Source organism: Dipodomys spectabilis, unplaced genomic scaffold, assembly GCF_019054845.1.
Source record: "Dipodomys spectabilis isolate Male_0828 unplaced genomic scaffold, ASM1905484v1 ptg000069l, whole genome shotgun sequence".
NCBI classification, from domain to species: domain Eukaryota; kingdom Metazoa; phylum Chordata; class Mammalia; order Rodentia; family Heteromyidae; genus Dipodomys; species Dipodomys spectabilis.
In genome coordinates, this window is record NW_024870746.1 from 1,469,627 (window position 1) to 1,491,170 (window position 21,544).

Genomic DNA, 21,544 nt, shown 5'->3' on the forward strand with positions numbered 1-21,544 from the left:
CCCAAGATAGGGACATAAGTTTTTTTTTCTTGCTTGCTATTGTTTCTAATGTATTTGTAAGGTGCCATGTGATTTTTTTGTTGTTGTTGCTTTGTATGTTCTTCCCCCACGGTATAACCCCTGTTTTCACTGTATTTGATGTTGGTATAATTTTGGGAGGGGAAGGGAAAAAACAAAATGTTTAAAAAGGGATACAGATTGGACCATTGTAACAATGAGATTTTTTTTTTCTTTTTTGTTGGTCATGGGGCTTGAACTCTGGGTCTGGGTGCTGTCCCTCAGCTCTTCAGCTCAAGGCTAGTGCTCTACCACTTGAACCACAGCACCACTTCCTGTAATAATAAGATATACAAGACACTATGTTGAAAAATGAACTTTACAATTTAGGCAGGTGGGGAGGGGAGGAGTGTAGTTGTAGAGGTGGGAGGGAAGGGATGGTAGGGGAAAAACAAAGGAGGAGGCAACAATGCTTGATAAGAAATGTACTTATTACCTTGCTCATGTAACTGTAACCCCTTTGTACAGTATTTTCACAACAAAAAACTTACTTAAAAAAGAAATTACTGTATCACTAAAACTTTAATTTTGTGTTTTCCTGCCTATAATTCACAAATTATGTATCATTCATAAACGAGATGGCAGGTTACCATATTTTTTCTCAAAACATTGTATAACACAAAAAAATCAGAATATAATTACTAAATCAGATACTTGTTTATGTAATATAATAAAAGACACAAATGTACAACACAAATTTATATTTAATTATCTTTAATTTATATAGGGCAATTCATTAATGCATTTCCCTTGTATTTTGAACAAATTTCATTCAAAAAAGATTATAGATAATATTTAGACAGGTAGAAATAGAAGTAATGAGTTCTTATTTAGTGTTTAATATTACATAGATTATCTGTTGAATTACTGTTAAGATTGGGTGGACAGATAATACCAGTTCAGCCTTCATGAAAGGTTCATCTTTTATTATTTTTATTATCTTTAAGTAGTTGTACAAAGGAGTTGCCATTCAACAAAGCAGTTTATGAACACAGTACATTTTGATCAATGTCACCCCTATTCACATTCTGACTCACCCCTCCCAATCAATCCCTTCCCTCATTCTTCTTACTTTTTAGGACATGTAGTAAATATTTTTGCCATTTAACAAAGCAGTTTATGTACAATGCATCTTGATCTGTGTCATCCTTTCAACATTTTTTACTCCTCTTCACCTCACCCCCATCTTTTACTATTTTTATATGTTTTTATTTCCAGGTTTACAGTAAAAGATCCACCTTGCCCAAAAAGGAGGCTTGGCTTTTGCTCTTAACTCCTGGAGGGTAATTTCTAAGTATTTGAATGTTTTGTTCAATGAGAGTGTCTTCGTTTATTTTTTGAGTCATGCTAGGTAATCTATACTAATGATATAGACTGTTTGGGTCAAATATCATCATGTCCACCTCAGAAGGGACCAGAGACTAAGGTTAACCATGTGGGTAGTAAACTCATATGTATGTGACTATGTATAAAAAGTCTAGTCACCATGGCTCAGAAGCTTTTCTTCTTGGGAAGATTTCATGTATATTGCCACATAATTCTAGGAGAAAAAGATGCTGTCTATACCCCACTAGCAGAAGACAACAGGAAGTACTGTGTATCAACTCTTTGCTTGGACTTGAGTGCCTCTTCCCCCCTACTTTATTTTTATCTAGTAAATGGTAACCAAAGTATATAGCTTTCAGTAAATTCTGTGTTTTTTTTTTTCTAATTTTCACTGAACTGACATATTTGACTGTGGTTTTGGGGACGCCATATTTGCAAATCATCTCAGAGGTGAGTGGTATGGGCACTTTTTGTAGTAAATTTTGTAGTTGGTATCAGTAATGAGGTTTACTAGGATGACCTTGACTCACTGTAATATGGGGAAACAGGGCTGGGGGAAAGAATGGAGGAAAGGGCAGGTATTGAGGCATCTTTGATTCCTAGATGGTAGTGGACTGTTTAATGTTCCTGTTTCAGTCCCCTGATAAATTTGCATTGGAAATGGAGTTATACCAGTCTCTGAAATTATATGGACTTTTTAGGATTTTGGACCTTTTGTAATAAAAGGGCTAATTTGCACAGAAGTCCTCAAGAAATTTCCAGGGAAAGATATAAATACCACAAGACCAGGGACTTTTGCGAATTAGTATAGCACTATTTTTTTTCCCTTGTGCTAGTCCTGTGCTTGAACTCAGGATCTGGGTGCTGTCTCTGAACTATTTTGCTCAAGACTAGTGGTCTACCACTTAACTCATAACTTCACTTCTGGCTTTTTTTTTTTTCACATGCACCTCCATGCTTATTGCACACTGTTCACAATAGCTAGGATATGGAAACAACCCAGATGCCCCACCACAGATAAATGGATCCAAAAATTGTGGTATCTATACACAATGGAATATTATGCAGCCATTAGAAATGACAAAATAATGGCATTTGCAGGGAAATGGATGGAGCTAGAAGGAATCATGTTGAGTGAGGTAAGCCAAGACCAAAGAGACAAACGGTACATGGTCTCCCTGATAAGTGGATGCTAAATCCAAAATGTTAGGTGATACAACAAAATTAACAGGACTTAAGAAACAAAGAACTCCCACTCATCTGGTCGAACCACTACTAAATATCCCCATGCTGCTGATCACATGTATGGTGTATATATGTACACCATTATATGTTATAGACTGTGATAGACAATTTGCTCCAGGAAAGTTAGAATGAACCTGTGACTTTAAATGAGCATCATTATCCCACAATACTGTGAAATTTGGGAAATTATGTAATCACTTAATCACAATTAAAAGAAAAAGAACCTTGGGGAAGGTAGGAGGGAAGGGATGGGAGGGGGAAAACAATGGAGGGGGTAACAATGCTCAATAGGACGTGTACTCATTACCTTGCTCATGTAACTGTAACCCTCTGTATAGTATCTTTACAATAAAAAATTAAAAAAAAATTGTTTCAGCCGAGTACTGGTGGCTCACATCTGTAATCCTAGCTACTCAGGAAGCTGAGTAGCCCAGGTAGTAAAGCCCATGAGTTTTTTTGTTTTGTTTTTGTCAGTCGTGGGGCTTGAACTCTGGGCTTGGGCACTGTCCCTGTGCTCTTCAGCTCAAGGCAAGCGCTCCACCACCTGAGCTACAGCGCCACTTCCAGTTTTCTAATGGTTTATTGGAGATAAGAGTCTCTCGGGCTTTCCTGCCCGTGCTGGCTTTGAACCTCGATCCTCAAATCTCAGCCTCCTGAGTAGCTAGGATTACAGGTATGAGCCACTGGTGCCCGGCTCATGAGTCTCTTATCTCCAATTAACCACCAGAAAACCAGAAGTGGCACTGTGGCCCAAGTGGTAGAGTGCTAGCCTTGAACTGATGAGCTGAGGGACAGTGCCCAGGCCAGAGTTCAAGCCCCACAACTGCCCCCCGCCCCCCTCCCCCCAAAAAAATGTTTCTTCCCAATTCAGAGCAAGTTTTTAGTAACTGCTACTTAAGGAATTAGAAGAATTTGCCAGGTGCTAGTGGCTCATGCTCATAATCCTAGCTACTCAGGCAGCTGAGATCTGAGGATCAAAGCCAGCCCAGACAGGTAAGTCTGTGAAGCTCTTACCTCCAGTTAACCACCAGAAAACCAGAAGGAGAGCTGTGGCTCAAGTGGTACAATGCTAGCCTTGAGCAAAAGAAATCAGGGATAATGACTAGGCCCCAAGTTCAAATCCCATGAACAAACAAACAAACCAAAACAACCTAAAAGGAACTGGAAGATTTATAAAGAATGTTCTTGCCATAGGTGGTCACAAATATAAGCCTATCCTGATTCTTAAAATTATCCCTGTGTAAGTGGGTGGTTGGGGTCCTGGTTCTGAACTCATGGTCTGGCCACTGTCCCTGAGCTTTTGTGCTAAAGGATAGAGCTCTACCACTTGAGCTACAGCTCCACCTCCAGTTTTGGTGATTAAGTAGAGAGAAGAGTCTGAGGACTTTCATGCCTGAGTCTTGAATCATGATTCTCACATCTTAGCCTTCTGAGTAGCATGAGCACCTGACTATCATGACTCTAAAAGCAAAATTTGTTCTTTTCTCAGTATTTGCTGAATAGGCAGAAGGATTCTATCTCAGTTTTAGAGGGAACAAATGATTAAATAAATTTAAAGAAAGATCCCAAGTTGTGAGGAAGACATATATTTCCCTTCAGAAAAAAATCAAAGCCAGAATGTTTAGGTATTTGTATCTCCCCCACTTAGAAACCTTCCCTCCATATCACTGTATCATAGAACCCTGTAGAAGGACAGAGATAGAAACTAGATAACACATGGGAGGAAATTTCAAAGTGTTTACACCTTTTAGCCTGGCCTATGAAGGAAAATCTTAACTTGAGAGCCAATCCAAATCTACATACTCCAAGACAGCCAAAGATGTATTTGTGCTTCAAGGCTAAGGGGCCCAGGGCCATATACCACAGTCATCCCACTATACTTCCTAGGACAGGCTTCCTATCTATCTCTTGGGTTAGTCACATGGATAGAAAATCAACTTGTCCTTTCAAATGATGAAATTCAAATTCATCAGGTGTATTCCTTCCTTTTCCCTCTACATAAGTGTTCTTACCCTATAACACTTTCTATGTTCTTTAAGCTGTGTTCAAAAACTATAAAATTGGGACTGGATGTAGCTCAGTGGCAAAGTGCTTGCCTAGCAAGTGCACCGTCCTGGGTTCGATCCCCAGTACCAAAAAACAAAAACAAAAAAAAACTCTTGGGGCTGGGGATGTGACCTAGTGGTAGAGTGCTTGCCTGGCACGTATGAGGACCTGCGCTTGATTACTCAGTACTACATACACACGAAAAGCCAGAAGTGGTGCTGTGGCTCAGGTGGTAAGAGGGCTAACCTTGAACAAAAGCAGCTCAGGGACAGTGCCCAGGTCCTGAGTTCAAGCCCCAGGACTGGCAAAAAATAAAATACAAAAGAAACCCCAAACCAAAACCCCTATAAAATTGAAATTAACATGAATTGTTAAAATACAAATAACGTGGTACACCAAACACAATATGAGGTAGTCAACAATGTGGCCTAAACCCTGCCCTGCTGCAACCTCCCAGCTAGTGGCCTGCTTAGGTGGCCCTGCAGACACCTGCAAAGCCACAACACAATTCTATGGTTCTCATGGTCTCATAGCCACATATGTGGCAAGCTAGGCTGTCCTCTCCTGAAGAAGCCCAGCTATCTTCTGCAATATAATTTCTGGGCAGATCTAGCCCCTGGACAGGTGGAACTTTTCTGGGAACATTTTCCCCCCAAGGAACAAAGTGATATCTGGAGATTAATATTGAAAACTGCATTTGGTCTGGATATCAGCAAGAATCTGCTGCAGCTCCTCATCTTCAAATTGTCCCTCTAGGCTGGGGATCAGAGCTTTGGACTCCTCAGCAGTCTCTGGGCAAAGGTTGGCCAAACAGGCCAACTCAAACTTATGTAGCTTTTTCTGGAGAAGCAAGCTACAGACACTAGCAATGGTCTCTCTGTTTTTGAAACGACTGAAACGAGCTGTGTAGTTTAAAGTCTTCATGAAGACCTCTGAGAGTTCCTGTTCATCCTCTGTACTCTCATTTTGTTGCTTTCAATGCTCCAGAAGCATATGAACTTCTGAATTTAGAAATGTCTCAGCTGTTTCAAACTCTTTAGGGAAGAAGAGCTGAGAGGCATCTTCTTCCACGTCGCCCGCTCGAGGATCGCTGCCACCAGCCGCCGTCGCTCCACTCCGCGTTGCCCCTCTGGCTTTTTTTTTTGTAGTTTATTGGAGATAAGAGTCTTATAGACTTTCCGCCTCAATCCTCAGATCTCAGCCTCCTGAGTAGCTAGAATTACAGGTATGAGCTATCAGTACCCACCTAACTCAGCACCATTTCTCAGTAGGAATAAGAGTTCCTTTTCTAAGAAATTAATTCATTCCTTCAGTACTTACTAATCCATTAACTTACTTTGAAGAACCAGACACTGAATTAGGCTCTAGAAACATTTAAGTTAAAGAGAGTATACATTTTATGTTGAAGAGCTAAACAAGGCAATATATAGAAAAATGATAATATTTATTATGTGGTAGAGCTTATTAAGGACCACAAGACAGACAGACACAGAAGGTACCATAATTCCCAGTTCAGTTTCAAGGGGATTCTAAGTCATCTACAGGCATAGGAGAGAGGATGAAGCTAGTATGAAGGTCAAGATGGCTGAAGCAGATTCCTAATTCACGTTCATTTCTTTTTTTTTTTTTTTGGTCAGGTCGTGGGGACTGAACTCTGGGTCTGGGCGCTGTCCCTCAGCTCTTCAGCTCAAGGCTAGCGTTCTACCACTTGAGCCACAGCGCCACTTCTGGCTTTTTTTTCTTTTTGCTTATGTGGTGCTGAGGAATTGAACCCAGGGCCTCATGCATACAAGGCAAGCGCCCTACCACTGAGCTACCTTCCCAGCCCCTCATGTTCATTTCTTGCTTCCAACAGTTGGACCTCATCTTTCATCTGCCATGTGAGGAATTTACTCTTTTTTTCAGCATTTGAGTATGACTTTTCAAAGTCAAGAAAATTGTCAGATCAACCCTGAAGAAGTGCCTAGGGAGTAAGATAAAGTAGAGAAGAGATGATATTCATTATATTTACTAGAAAAATCTATGTAGGTCTTGGCTAAAAAAAAACAAATAAATCCAACATCTTATCGTAGTCTAAAAGGACAGACTATAAATTGGGTATAAATTTCATAGTTCTGAAAGCTGGAAGCCCCAAATCAAGGTGTCAGCATGGTGGGTTCTGGTGAGGGCCTTCATCTGGGGTACAGACTGCTGGCATACTGCTCCGTCCTCACAAGAGCACAGCATTAATTCCCTTCAAAGGGCCCGCCCTTGTGATTTGATCACTTCTCCAAGACTTCTTTCCCTAATATCACATTAGTAAGTAGATATCAAGATAAGCATTTTGGGTGCACACAAACATTCTGGCCATTGCACCAGAGTTTTGTATGCATATTTTCAGGGATAGTTGTTAATTTGATTTTAAAACCTGTCTTGAGAAGAAATCCAGACAAGTGTTGATTATATGTGTGTGTGTGTGTGTGTGTGTGTTGGTAATGGGGCTTGAACTCAGGGCTTGCATTTTCACTTTCTTTTTCTCTCTCTCTCTAGGCTGGTGCTCTACCATTTGAATCCCATCATCAATTCCAGCTTTTTGCTGGTTATTTGGAGATAATTCTCTTCAATTTATATACCCTGACTTGCCTGGAATGGTAATCCTCAGATCTCAGCCTCCTGAGTAGCTAGTATTACAGGCATGAGCCATCAGCACCTGGTAGTATTGTTGATCTTGAAGACTCAGTGACTTGTTCAATAATTTGCAGGTTTAAGTTACTGAACTGGAACTGATGTCCTAGTATTGACTCCAACCAAATTTCATTCAGAATACCACTACTCCCCCACTGGCAGCCAAGGGTTTTCATCTGCCTCACCCTTGCCCAGACTTAGATAAAAATAACTACAAATGGACCAAAGGATGGAAAAGAGAAAGATGGAGCTGAAAGGAAGGAACTGAAAGTTGAATGGAGGGAACCTAGAGTTACAGATAGACTAGGAGCAAAAGCAAATTCTTTTGAAAATAATGTAATTTGCATGCCTTAAAAATTTTGGTATTAAGGGGCTGGGAAGGTGGCTCAGTGGTAGAGCGCTTGCCTTGCATGCATGAGGCCCTGGGTTCGATTCCTCAGCACCACATAAGCAAAAAGGAAAAAGACGGAAGTGGTGCTGTGGCTCAAGTGGCAGAGCACTAGCCTTGAACTGAAGAGCTGAGGGACAGCGCCCAGACCCAGAGTTCAGGCACCACGACCGGACCCCCCAAAAAAAATTTAAAAAAATAAAAAAATTTTGGTATTAAGCCGGTGGCTCACACCTGTAATCCTGGCTACTTGGGAGACTGAGATCTGAGGAATGATGTTCAAAACCAACCTGGGAAGGAAAATCTATGAGTTTTTTTTTTTTGGTTGGTCATGGGGCTTGAACTCTGGACCTGCTCAATGTCCCTTGGCTCTTCAGATCAAGGCAAGTGCTTTACTGCTTGAGCCACAGTGCTACTTATGGTTTTCTGGTGGTTTATTGGAGATGAGAGTCTCATGGAAAGCCAGCCTGGGCTGGCTTTGAACCGCGATCCTCAGATCTCAGCCTCCTGAGTAGCTAGGATCACAGGCGTGAGCCCCCAGCGCCTGGCTTCTATGAGATTCTTATATCCACTGAACTACCAAAAATGATATAAGTGGAGCTGTCGCTCAAGTGAGCCTTGAACATAAAGAAGCTCAGGTCCTGAGTTCAAGGTCTCCCCCGCCCCCCAATATTTTTTTTTGGTATTAACTCTCATAGAATCCCCAGGCTTGTTAGATTATTGTACTACTGCCACACCTTAGGTCCTTCCTAAGTCATCCCCCCCCCATTTTTCTCCTTCAACTTTAGCACCCACTCAAACTGAACTTTGCTTTCAGCTCGCTCTAAACTGTTTCCCTTTTACTTTCATAATGTACCATTGGTTTGGGACAGTCTGGGATAGTATAGTGTAGTTCTCATGTGGCTCTCTTCATTATTACCAGCAGGATGAAGGTCATTACAATATTTCTTGGCCAGCTATTTTTTTTTTTTTGAGTAAAGCAAGCAGGCTGGTTTGTGAGTCATTGTAGCACCTGCCTACTTGAGGCCAAGTTTACTAGCTTAGTTGTGGGAACTGGAAACCAGGTCTAGAGACTAAGGCTTTCTCAGTGCCCTTGTCAGCTCACAACAGAAGTGATCAGCCTTGAGTTGAGGAAATTGTGGCTGGACAGGCAGCAAGGCAGTTCTGTCCCCATCGTCTTCCTGCTGACGGGTAGCTGCCGAGTCCATGCACAGCTGAGCACCTAAGGCAAAGAGGAGTGCATTTGACCCCCAAGTCCTGTGAGGATGTTGGGGCAAGTTGTTACCCTCACACTCCTCCTGCTCCTTAAGGGGCAGCAGGGCCAAGGTAAGCGGTTCTGGTTTGGTGTGGGGTGGGGGCTGGCATGGACACGTATGGGTTGATGTCCTCTGGAAACTACAATCTACATGGTCACCTAGAGACTAAGAGGAGAGGTGACAGGGAGATCACTCTGGTCATTGTAGACCATTGTTAAGGTGTGGCTTTTATTCTTAGTGAAATGTGATTCTATCGGAAGACTTCTGTAAAGCTGAGGCATGAGCTGTGTGTTATGGCTTTACATCCACTGTTTCTTCTCCCTGGGATGCTGCTTCCTGGCTGGCCATGGATTTTCTCTTTCACTTTTCCATGGCTTGCTCAAATAGTACCTTCTCAATGATGCCTTCCACACAGAAAGTGTCAGCTCACTCTTTAGCAGCTCCTTATTTTTGGCTCCACTTAATTTTTCTCTGTAATTCTCATCTCCATTTTACCTGCTATGCTATTTTTTTTTAATCTCTCAGTCTTCAATCCACTAGAATTTGAGTTCTTTAGGAACTTTTTTGTTGTTGTTGAGAAGTGCGTGTGTGTGTGTGTGTGTGTGTGTGTATTGTTGTTGTTTTGCACGTTCACTGGTCCCTTGGCATCCGTAACAGGATCTGGCACAAATAGATCTTCAATAATTATTTATTACCACAGTAACACCTCTGTTGTATTTCTATTTCCTTCCTAAATCTGTTGTGAGAAGGTCTGGGCTTAGAAGTGGGGTTCAATGGTGAACAAGTGAATGACCCTTTCACAGTCAAATCTATACTATCACTAGAATGAACATGAACACACAGACATGATGAGCTGACAGTATCACACCAAATGCATGCATTCAGACATGTTCATTGAGTGAGTAGGTAAGTTATTTTTAGGCATCATGGAGGCAGACTGAGGTAATTTTAGAGGAAATATACAGACTGGTATAGGAACTTTCAAATTGTGGCCCATAGGAGTAGGCCCAGGCTGTAAAGTTCAGTTTGATCCATCAGTTTAGGTTTGGCTGTCCATTCTGAAGAAACTCCAAAGGTGGGCTGGAGGTCTTGAATCACAAGTGCTTGGGGTCTGGGTGAGATATGCAGGGAGAACAATGCGGGCAGGGGGAGGGGCAGTGTGTCAGCAATTAGCTCTGAGGGAACGATCTTTAATTGCAATTGCTCCGCTGGATCCAGGTTGGCTCCAGCATACTCAAGTCATCTGTTTCCACCTCTTCCTTATTGGGTTTCCTCTCAAAGTATGAATGGCTTAAAGCTGGGCATGGGAGAGAGTATGGATTCAGAGAACCCTGCTTGCAGTGCTACCCTGATGGGAATCCAGCTCTGTAGAAATCACTCCACACAAGGCCAGGCCAGGCCACACCATTGTCTTTGTAGGCCAGGCCACTATATTACTGACATAGGAACAGAAAAGTGCACTGAAAGCTTAAATAAAAGATTAATTAGACTTTGCCAGAGAACCACGCAGACATCCAGTACAAAGAATAAAGAAAGGTTTATTGCTGAGAAAGGGGGCCTGCAAGACTCCTTCTCCCAAGGGAGAATTGAGAAGAAGCACCAGCTATTTTCTGAGTGACCTATATAACCTAGGTGGTTTAGGAGGGGCTAGAAGGGGCTAGGAGGCGGAGACCTTGGTGTGGACGAGTGGGCCAGGGGCTTCATCATGGCGGACTAGGATGTATGGCTGCTGTCCAAATGGTAGATAAAGGGTCCTGCAACTGCCCAGACCTGAAGGGGCTCTTGTTGCCTTATATAGTAGTAGCTGTCCCAGAGGAGTGCCATCCCAAGGTATAGAGGGTTGGAGGCTGATTATTTACTGCCTTTACTACATGGGCCTAGTGTTGTCTACAAAAGGAGCATGCTAAGCTGTAGAGAAGGGAAGGAGTGGACTAAGCTATGGGAAGGGAGCTCATTCTGCTAACATGCACAGTTATAAATGCACATCTGAGTGAGTAATTGTTGGAAATACTACATATTCTCTTCCATGGTTTACCCTCTCCTTCCTTTACAACTATGACCACGATTTTTTAAAAAAGATTTTTCAATTGTTATTATAAAGGCAATATACAGAGGGGTTGCAGTTACATAAATCAGGTAAAGAGCACATTTCTTTTTGGATAATGTCACCCCTTCCTTCTCGCTCAGTTTTTCCCTCCATCACCATCCACAAGTTGTATAGTTCATTTTCAACAGTGAGCACTGCTGCATTAACCTTTGTCTCACTATAATCCCAAAGGCATATATACAAACAAACAAGACAAAAAGAAAAGAAAGGGGCTGGGAAGGTGGCTCAGTGGTAGAGCGCTTGCCTTGCATGCCTGAGGCCCTGGGTTCGATTCCTCAGCACCACATAAGCAAAAAAAGAAAAAAGCCGGAAGTGGCGCTGTGGCTCAAGTGGTAGAGCGCTAGCCTTGAGCTGAAATGCTAAGGGACAGCGCCCAGGCCCAGAGTTCAGGCCCCACGACCGGACCCCCCCCAAAAGAAAAGAAAAGAAAAGAAAAAAATAACAAAATAGGAATAAGGACCTTTTTGTTTACATTTTCTGGTTCATCAAGATAAATATTATTTTGTATGATCAGATGTGCATAGACATTGTGCCTTTTTGTTCCTCTCCTGAGTATTCTCCTTTGGTCTCACTATCTAGAGACCTTTATAATTTATTATGTCCTGGTGTATTTTAGACCTAGCTTCTGCATATGAGAGAAAACATGTGCCATTTGTCTCTCTGAACTTGGCTTACCTCACTTAACATAATTTGTTCTAGGTATGACCATGATTTTTGACTTCGATAGCACAGGTTAGTCTTGTCTGGGAACAAATGGAATTATATGATATATACTTCTATGTCCAGCTTCTTGTGTTCAATATCTTATGAGGTTTACCTGTGCTACTACTTGTAACTGATATTGTGAAATATCAATTGTAAAATATTGCAAAATATTTCATTGTCTGCCTATTCCATAGTTGATTCATTCTATTATTGATGAACACGTGATGTTTCCCTCCTTCTTTTGTTGCTATTATCATAATGCTGTAAAAAGTCTTTTGTGGAGATAGGTGTGTCAGGACTGTTGCCAGAGAAGAATTACAGCGTGTGTGATACACCTAGCAGATGCTGTCCTTCTGCTCTGAAACAGTTGAAGCAAGAACATCTGGGATCTTCAGAGACACTGGCTTTTGTGACCTGTGCTGAGATGTGGAGTCTGGAAGGCAAGAGGCCAAAGCCCAGGGAATCACATCCTTGTGGCTCATCTGTTATCCTGCATGACATTTGGTATATTAGAGTCATTCTTGCAGTAATTAATTACACAGATTTATAAAGTCCCTCCTGTGTTCTAAGAACTCTGTAAGCTTTTGTGGGGAGTTAGAAAAGAAACATGTTGATTCTATAAGAATCTTTCAGACAGAGGCTGGGAAGGTGGCTCAGTGGTAGAGTGCTTGCCTTGCATGCCAGAGACCTTGGGTTCGATTCCTCAGCACCACATAAGCAAAAAGAAAAAAGCCAGAAGTGGCGCTATGGCTCAAGTGGTAGAGTGCTAGCCTTGAGCTGAAGAGCTGAGGGACAGCGCCCAGGCCCAGAGTTCAGGTCCCATGACCGGACCCCCCAAAAAAAAAAAAAAGAATCTTTCAGACAGTTAGGGCTAGATGTTTGGCTCAGTGGCATAGTCTATACCTAGCTAATGCAAAGCCCTAAGTTCAAATCCCAGTACCACCAATAAAAAAAAATCTTTCACACATAAGAAAAATACAGTAACAACTACAAAGAAAGAAAATGCTAATTGACATTGCCAGGCAAGATGTATTTATAGTAAAAAGGGAACAGAAATGTGGAGATTTCTTTTCCCTGACCTAGGAAGTTGGTATAAATAGAACAATCTAGGTGAAAGAAATGGCCTAAATAAAAGTAAAGAATAGGAGGCATGAAAGGTGAATGCAATCATTATCTTGGAGAAAAGTATTACAGATAATTCAGTTAATGGATCTAGGACCTGGAACATTGGAACATGAGCCAGATTAATTTGTGTGTGTGTGTGTGTGTGTGTGTGTGTGTGTGTGTGTGTGTGTGTGTGTGTGTGTGTGTGTGTGTGTGTGTTTGCTGAAGCTTTAACTCAGAATCTCGAATTCTTCCTTGGCTTGACCCAAGCACTGTACTACTATTTGAGCCAAAGCTCCATTTCTGGCTTTTTACTAGTTATTTGGAGATAAGTCTCTCAGATTTGTCTGCTCAAGCTGGCTTTAAACAGATGGAGGCCTCTTGAGTAGCTAAAATTACAGGTGTGAATCACCAATGCCTGGCTTCAGATTGATTTTGATAAAAGGAAGGGAGTTGCTTTGCTTGAGGAGAGGAGTTAATGTGGTCAGTAGGAAGCCAAGTAAAGGGAAGAAAGAAAGTAGGTTGAGGGTGTAAACTTGCCTTGACTGTGGCTGGCCCTGCCTTTGTTGGTATTTTTATTCACCAGGGACCACTTCTGTTGATTTCCCCCTTAAAACTAATAGCATAAGCCCAAACTGAAGTACCGAACAGAGCCCTGACCCCAGTTTTACAGCAAAGGGCCATGCAGAGTTTCATGATAAGGGAAAATCTGGAGTTAAAGAGTAAATACACTTCCCAAGCAAATTGTTAAACTATGATACCCAGTTTTACAACCTACCTAGGTCATGAACCCCCTTGTCACTTTTTTTTTTTTTTTTTTTTTGGGTCCAGTCCTGGGGCCTGAACTCTGGGCCTTGGTGCTGTCCCTCAGCTCTTCAGCTCAAGGCTAGCGCTCTACCACTTGAGCCACAGCACCACTTCTGGCTTTTTTCTTTTTGCTTATGTGGTGCTGAGGAATCAAACCCAGGGCCTCAGGCATGCAAGACAAGCGCTCTACCACTGAGCCACGTTCCCAGCCCCCTTGTCACTTTTGTTGAAGAGATAAGTGCAACTATCTCCTAGGAGCCCTAGTTATCTTCTTATTTGATCAATATCTAACTCCCAGCTACTAACTAAACATACGTAATTTTGCAATTTCTGCTTTTCAAAACCTCACATAACTTCCCCTTGAGGTGGAGAGTTCCTCTGTTGTTGGCAATACTAACCTCTCCAACCTCCCAGCTTCAATAAAGGATCTTCAAATTTCTCAGTGTGTATATGTATAACAAAACTGAGAAGACTTCAACATCCTCTTGTTGGCCAGTTGAAGTTGTACTGCCTTTGAGACTCTCTTCTGTCCTCTCCTTTGGGGGCTCAAGCCCCTCACCTTCCTCTAATCAACAGATCCAGGAAGCTGAGCTGACGATGGCCCCTGCCCAGCTTTGGAGGCTGCACTGCTGCCATTGCTTGAGGGCTGTTTCCTGATGGTCTTCTGCAGAACTCTGTACTTGCTGCCCACTTCTTCCTGTGGCTGCAGTGGAGTTCATCACCTGTCCTCTGCTCTTCCTCTGCACACTTACTATTTCTTAACCACCGGAAAGCCCCCTATAACTGCTAAGTAGTTACAATAACTGTGGTCTTGGGGCCTTCCCTGAGCACCAAATCTGCAGAGGCTTTCTCTTCTGAGTGAGTACATTCATATGGGTCCTCTTCATCTCTCTCCTAAAGCACATGAGAACTTGTGTTGAAGTTGTCACCAGACAGAGGAGAGGTTTAGTGGCGCTCCCCTTTAAATATAAGAACTCTTCACTTAGAGTCCTTGACTTTGATCACAGAATAAGAATTTCTGGGCAAGTCACAATGGTAAGAAAAGTTGGCTTTATTAAGTAAACAAGCAGGGAAACAGATGAATAGACAAAACAGAAAAACAGAAGGGCAGGGGCACACTCTAGCAGAGAATGGGTTCTCTCATAGGGACACAAAGATACAGACACACAGGAGAAACCCAGAGAGACACACAGCTCCTTGGCCTATTGAGTATTTATAGGGTAAAGGCAGGGGGTCTGGCTTTAAGTTGTGAAAAGCTAAGTGCTTTCTCTTTGCTTTAACTACACCTGGTATTATTCTCTGAGTTTCCAGTTAAGAATGCATCCTTCCATAAAACAGATCCTTATCCTTGAAACAAGGAAACACCCCTGCTATCATTTTGGGGCATCCTGTCAGGCAGTTGTGAATTCTTGGGTGAGAAATGCATCCCTTAGGAAAGAATGTATTCAGTTGCCTCTCTTTGAAGCAAAGATAACGTTTCTAAGTTTCTAGATACCATATTTCTGAGTTGCCTATACCAAGCCTCAGTTTCAAGTTATCCTGCTTCATTTCCCCCAAAATGACTTTTGTTCCCTTAATCTTAGGGAAGTACATGAACAAATATCTCCTGTATTTGCTGTTAGCTAGCTGTACCTCATTTTTCCTAGTCTATCCAGCTTCAAAGTTTCCTTTGCATATTGGCTTCCCTCCTCTCCTCTTTACTCCCCTCCCCTCCTCTCTCTTCCCCTTTCCTCTCCTCCCCTCCTCTCCCTTCCTTTCCTCTCTTCTCTTCTTTTTCCCCAGCTCCTTGCATTTCTTCTGTGGAAGCTATGTAAAGTGCTTGTCTAAGTCTTTTGTTATTTGGGGAGGGTGGGGGTGGCAGAGGGGAGGTATGGTTGGATCTATTTCCTATTGTTTTTAGAAGTTATTTATATATTCTGGGTCTGAGTCTTTATCAAACATATGTTTGAGTTATGAGTCCTTAATCAAATATATTTTAGTACAATGTTGATGATGTTTGTTATACATAGCCACTGAGTTGAGGAACATTGCTTCTGCTTCTTTCTCCAGGGCTTTTAGAATAAAGGGAGTTGAAATTTTTCACAGAATTTTAATATATTTATGGAGATGATCATGTCATTTTGTCCTTTATTTTGTTTATGTATTATATTATGGGTATTGATTTGCATATGTTAAATCATCATTGCATCTCTTGGATGAAGCTAACTTTGTGATATACATTCTATTTAACATGTCACATTCAGTTAACAAGTATGTTATTGAGAAACTTTGCATTCATGTTCATCAAGAGAATTAGTCTGTGATTTCTATTTCTTGTATGTTTGTCCTTATCTGGTGGTGGTGTAAGTGTAATACTGATTTCATAGCTTTCCTTCCCTTCCTGTTTGCTGGAATAGTTTAAGGAAGTTTGTCTTCTTTGAAGATCAGTTGGAATTCAGCAGTGAATCTGTCTAGTCCTGGACTTTTCTTTGTTGGAAGTATATTATTATCTCAATGTCATTGTTTATTATAGGTCTAAATTGTTTACATCCATTTAGTTGAATTTTGGTAGGTCATATGAATATACATATTTATCCATTTTAAATAGTGTTTCTACTTTATTGGAATAAATTTTTGAGTATTCCTTAATTGAGCATTTACTGAGATAACCCCTTTATCATCCTTAAATTTATTAATTTAGGTTCTCTTCCCTGATTGAGACTTGTCTTGTTTTATCTTTTCAAAGAGCCAACTTTTTGTTTTATTGATTCTTTGCATTGCCCTTTACATTCATTTTGTTAATATCTGCCCCAACATTTTGTTTATGTCTGACCTGATCTATATTATTTTTATTGATTTTCAGTTTGGCTTGTCTTATTTTTTAAATATTATTATTGTGAAAATACCATACAGAGGAGTTACAATTACATGGGCAAGATAGTGAGTACATTTCTTATCAAGCATTGTTGCCTCCTCCTTTGTTTCCCCATACCATCCCGTCCCCTCTCCACCCCCATCCCCACCCCCCCACCCCCTACCCGGCCATAGTTGTAAAGTTTGTTTTTTGACATAATGTCTTGTACATCTCATTGTTGTAATGTCTTGTTTTTCTAAAAGCTTTAGTTGTATCATTAGGTTATATTGTAAGATATATATATATATATATATATATATATATATACGTATATACATATATATATATATATATATAGTTATATATATATATATATATATATATATATATAGTGAGAATACCATAGAGAGGAGTTACAATTGCATGGGCAAGATAATGAGTACATTCCTTATCAAGCATTGCTGCCTCCTCATTGTTTCCCCTTCCCATCCCTTCCCATACTCCTCCCCTCCTCCCCCATCCTCCCCCCCACCCTCCCCCCCCACCAAAGTTGTTAAGTTCGTTTTTCAACATAATGACTTGTACATCTCATTGTTGCAATGGGTCCACCTGTATCCCTAGTTAAATGAGTTGTTTTTTTCCCTTCCCCTCCACAAATTATACCAACATCAAATACAGTGAAAATACGGCTTATACTGTGGGGGAGGGACATACAAAGCAACATAGGAATCATCTTATAAATATGATAGAAACAATTGCATGAAAGAAAAAAAAAACAAAAAGACATTTGAATCCTTATCTTGGTGTTCATTCCACTAACATCAACTTATCTGACCTTTTCTGCTTGACTCAGACATATACTAGTTATTGCAAATAAGGGAAACCATGGGACCTATGTTTCTTTGGGCCTGGCTTACTTCACTTAATATAATTTTTTCCAAACAAATGGGACAATGTCATTCTTTCTGAAGGAGGCATAGAATTCCATTGTGTATGTATACCACATTTTCTTGATCCATTCATCTACTGAGGGGCATCTGGGTTGGTTCCATATCTTAGCTATGGTAAATAATGCTTCAATAAACATAGTAGTGCTGGTAGCTTTAGTATAGTCTTGTTTGTGATCATTTGGGTAAATGCCCAAAAGTGGGATTGCTGGGTCATAGGAGAGCTCTATGTGGAGTCTTTGAGGAACCTCCATACTGCTTTCCAAAGTGGTTGAACAAGTTTACACTCTGTTAGGTTTTTAAAAAGAAGTAGCCGAGTAAGAACTGCACCATGCACGTGGTATTCAGGTAAGGGGTAGGTTTATTCAGTAGACCTGCTGGGACCAGGCAAGGTTGGCACTGCATGCAGCTGGCAAAAGAGAAAGAAAAGAGCTTGAGAAGAGATAGACAAGAGCAGAGAGAGCAGAGAGAGAGCAGAGATAGCTACAAAAGAGCAGCGAGACAGGTAGCCGAGTAAGAACAGCAGCACTCATGTGGTATTCAGGTAAGGGGTAGGTTTATTCAGTAGACCTGCTGGGACCAGGCAAGGTTGGCACTCCACGCGGCTGGGAAAGGCCTAGGAAAGAGAGAGAGCTGGGAAAGAGAGAGGAAAGAGAGAGAAAAGAGCTAGAAAAGAGCAGAGAGCAGAGAGAGCTAGAAAAGAGCAGCAAGAGGGCATCTGGGCCTGGGCTAGGCCTTATCTAGGGTATGGGCGGAGAAGGGTGTGGCCACATCAAATTCAGATGTGACCTCAGCGGATGCAGATGTGACCTCTTCCAGGTATCCCGGTTGCCTAGGTAATGAAGGTTCTGGATGGAGACTTTGCTGCGAGGAGCGTGGAGTCTGCTGGCCATCCAGGAGCGGACCTTACATTCCAGCCTTTTAATAATCATGAAATAGGGCATGGATTCTCTCTGGCTACTTTCTGCTGACAAGGGGTGTCAACAATAGGGGTAAAAGGCTGGAATTTGGTCCCCTCCCAGAGAAGACAGTGAGCAGCAGCTGTCCCTTGGTGGCGTTGAATCCTTAGATGAAGTCAGGAGAAGTCTCATGAGCATTGAGGGGCTGGAAAAAAAAATACTAGACAGCAAATAAATGGCAAGAGGAAGGACTTGGGGCTGAAAATGTTGGTAGAAATGTCCCTAGCTACTTCTGACATCTGGCGACTAGGTAGAGAAGTCACGTGACAAAGGCAAGAATATAAATTCCTGTCCAGTTAATAGGTAGACAGGTATGGACATTGGATGGGCAGGCTTCTTATTTCCACTGACCTCCCGGCTCTTGTTAATTTTGAAAGGGCAGGCACAAAGTAGCTGACGTGACATCTCCTCTTCCTCCTCTCCATGTTCCCTTGTTCCCCAGACTGGCTAAGTCTAGGTGCTCGTTGCTGGGATGGCTTGTCCCAGTTGGTATTCAAGGAGGATTGAACTCAGGGCCTGGGCACTGTCCCTGAGCCTTTCTGCTCAAGGCTAATGCTCTACCACGTTGAGTTACAATAGTACTTCCAGGGTTTGGCTGGTTAGAGATAAGAGTCTTGAGCCATGCTTCCAGCCTGGCTCTTTGCAGGTTAGTTGGGAGATGGAGTCTTAGGTATTTTTCAGCCCAGGCTGGCTTTGAACTGAAATCTTTGCCACAAAAGCCCTTTATTATTTCCAATTAAAGCAACAAGGAGATCAAGTAGAATAAGTAGAGCTTACCTGCTCCTTATCAAGAACTGACCAACAAATATTCTGCAATGACAAAACTCATTAGATGTGATGAGAATTTTAGCATAGATATGCCCAGTATTTTAGAACCATGTAGTCAGTAGTAGAATACACAACACAAAGCAAAAAAGGCAAAACTCAAAACCTAAAATTTTGACATTTAGACATCTTTGCTAACAAAGCACATCAGATGGTTGGGCCTCAGTTACCAGGGCCTGTGAAAAGAGCAACTTGTTAGCAAGGCACCTTAGAATAGATGGATGGAGTAGTAAGCTTGGTGGAAGGGTAAGGGTCAGATGGGGCCAAACCCTTAACCCACCATGTGGCCAAGATGGCGAATTCAAGATGGCGAATTTCTGAAAGAATGCAAAGAAAACCTGAACAAATAGACCAAGCTTACATTGGCTAGCCTTTAAGAGGGAACCTAGAGGGAGGTCCCTGGGACCCAGCTTGCATTGCACTCTTTAGGGCATAAGCCAAAATGTAGAAAAGAGAAAGGGAGAGATAGGGAAAGTTGGACATGAATGGCAGAGAGAGAGAGCAAAGAGAGCCCGAAAGTAAACAGACTTCTGACCATTTACCATTGCAGTAGCAAAAACTGTCTACATTTGAGAATGGCATAAAAATGAGGCACTCTGGCTTTCCAGGGAGCGCAAGAGACATTTCAAAGGGGTTTCACAGCTCAGGCGTGATTCGCAGCACCCCATTAAATGAGTAGGAGAGTCAGACTGGTGAGTGAAGGAGAGCCAGTCTGGTGAGTGAAGGAGAGCTGACCAGGCAGAAGCGGCATCCTGACTTCCCCCAGAGCCCTCTAGAGAGAACAACAGAGGACCATAGAGAGTAGCTTCACTCACCAGAGTAGAGAAGTGGTGTGGATGTGGATGTGAAGGCAGCAATGGTATCCATGCACTGTTTCCACCACAGACAGACTGGTTTGCAAAAGGCCGTCAGAACTGTGGGTATTCCTCAGAGCAAAAAGGGAAGAACAAAAAAGGAGAAAAAAATGGAAATAAAACCAGAGAGAAATCCCAGCTATCCTGACTTTAAGCCCTTTATCTGAGTCACGACACCATTTATGTTAGGTTTTTAAAAAGAGGTAGCCAAGTAAGAACTGCACCACGCACGTGGTATTCAGGTAAGGGGTAGGTTTATTCAGTAGACCTGCTGGGACCAGGCAAGGTTGGCACTCCACGCGGCTGGGAAAGGCCTAGGAAAGAGAGAGAGCTGGGAAAGAGAGAGGAAAAAGACCTTACATATGGATTGTTGAGAAGCACATGTATTCTGAGTGGGGCAGAATATTCCACAGGTGCTCATTCAGTACATTTGATCTATTGTGGCTTTTCATTTTAAAGATATTTGTTGACATTTTTGTCTTGATACCTATTTATTGATAAGAATGGGATATTGAGGACAACTACTATCATGCTATCAGGGTTCATCTATACTTTTATGTCTAGGAGTGTTTGTTTTATGAAATCAGGAGTGCTGACATTCAGTGCATATGTGTTTAAGAGGTAGAAAAGAGCAGAGAGTAGAGAGAGCTAGAAAAGAGCAGCAAGAGAAAGTCTGGGCCTGGGCTAGGCCTTATCTAGGGTATGGGCGGAGAAGGGTGTGGCCAAATCAAATTCAGATGTGACCTCAGCGGATGCAGATGTGACCTCTTCCAGGTGTCCCAGTTGTCTAGGTAACGCAGGTACTGAGTGGAGACTTTGCTGCGAGGAGGGTGGAGTCTGCTAGCAATCCAGGAGCGGACCTTACATACTCCCACCAACAATGCATCTGTCCGCATCCCCTCCAACATCTGTTGTTATTAGATAGGTAGGTTTCATTAGGTAGCCGATAAAGAGAACACCACGTGCTATTCAGGCAGGAAAAGAACTGCTGCCCCCGCCATGCATGTGGAGAAGCATGGCTGAAAAGGAAAGGAGGCTGGGAAGGGGTCCACCTCTGAGCCAGGACTTATCTAGGGAGGACAGGAAGAGGTGTGGCCAGGTGGGGAAAGGTGTGGCCACACTGGATCTGGATGTGACCTCAGGGTCTGGGACCCTCCTAAGGTCAGATGGGAGGCATGTGACCAGAGATGGCCCAGGATGTGACCTAGCAGGAGGGGAAGGTGACTGCTTCCAGTTCTGCCAGTTACATAGGTAACAGATACTGGGAGGAAACTTAGCCAAGAGGAAGGAAGGTGTCCCTGTTCAGACCTTACATATATATTTAAGATTTCTTTGATTTTGTGTGTGTGTGTGTGTGTGTGCTTGGACTGAAGCTTGGACTCAGGGCCTGGCTGCTGTTCCTTAGGATTTTTGCTAGGCTG

General features: G+C 42.2%; 1 protein-coding gene and 1 pseudogene across 1 annotated transcript in view; one reads left to right on the forward strand and one right to left on the reverse strand.

Annotated features, from left to right (window-relative positions):
- Nucleotides 1-5,277: 5,277 nt before the first annotated feature.
- Nucleotides 5,278-6,048, reverse strand: LOC122109198 (annotated as a pseudogene).
- A 2,648-nt stretch (nt 6,049-8,696) lies between these two features.
- Cd244 (CD244 molecule) overlaps nt 8,697-21,544 on the forward strand; it is a 32,342-nt gene continuing 19,494 nt past the window's right edge. Inside the window, exon 1 of the mRNA XM_042682331.1 lies at nt 8,697-9,052. Coding sequence (XP_042538265.1) covers nt 8,992-9,052 — 61 coding nt within the window. The 5' untranslated portion in view covers nt 8,697-8,991. The remainder of the gene's footprint in view (nt 9,053-21,544) is intronic.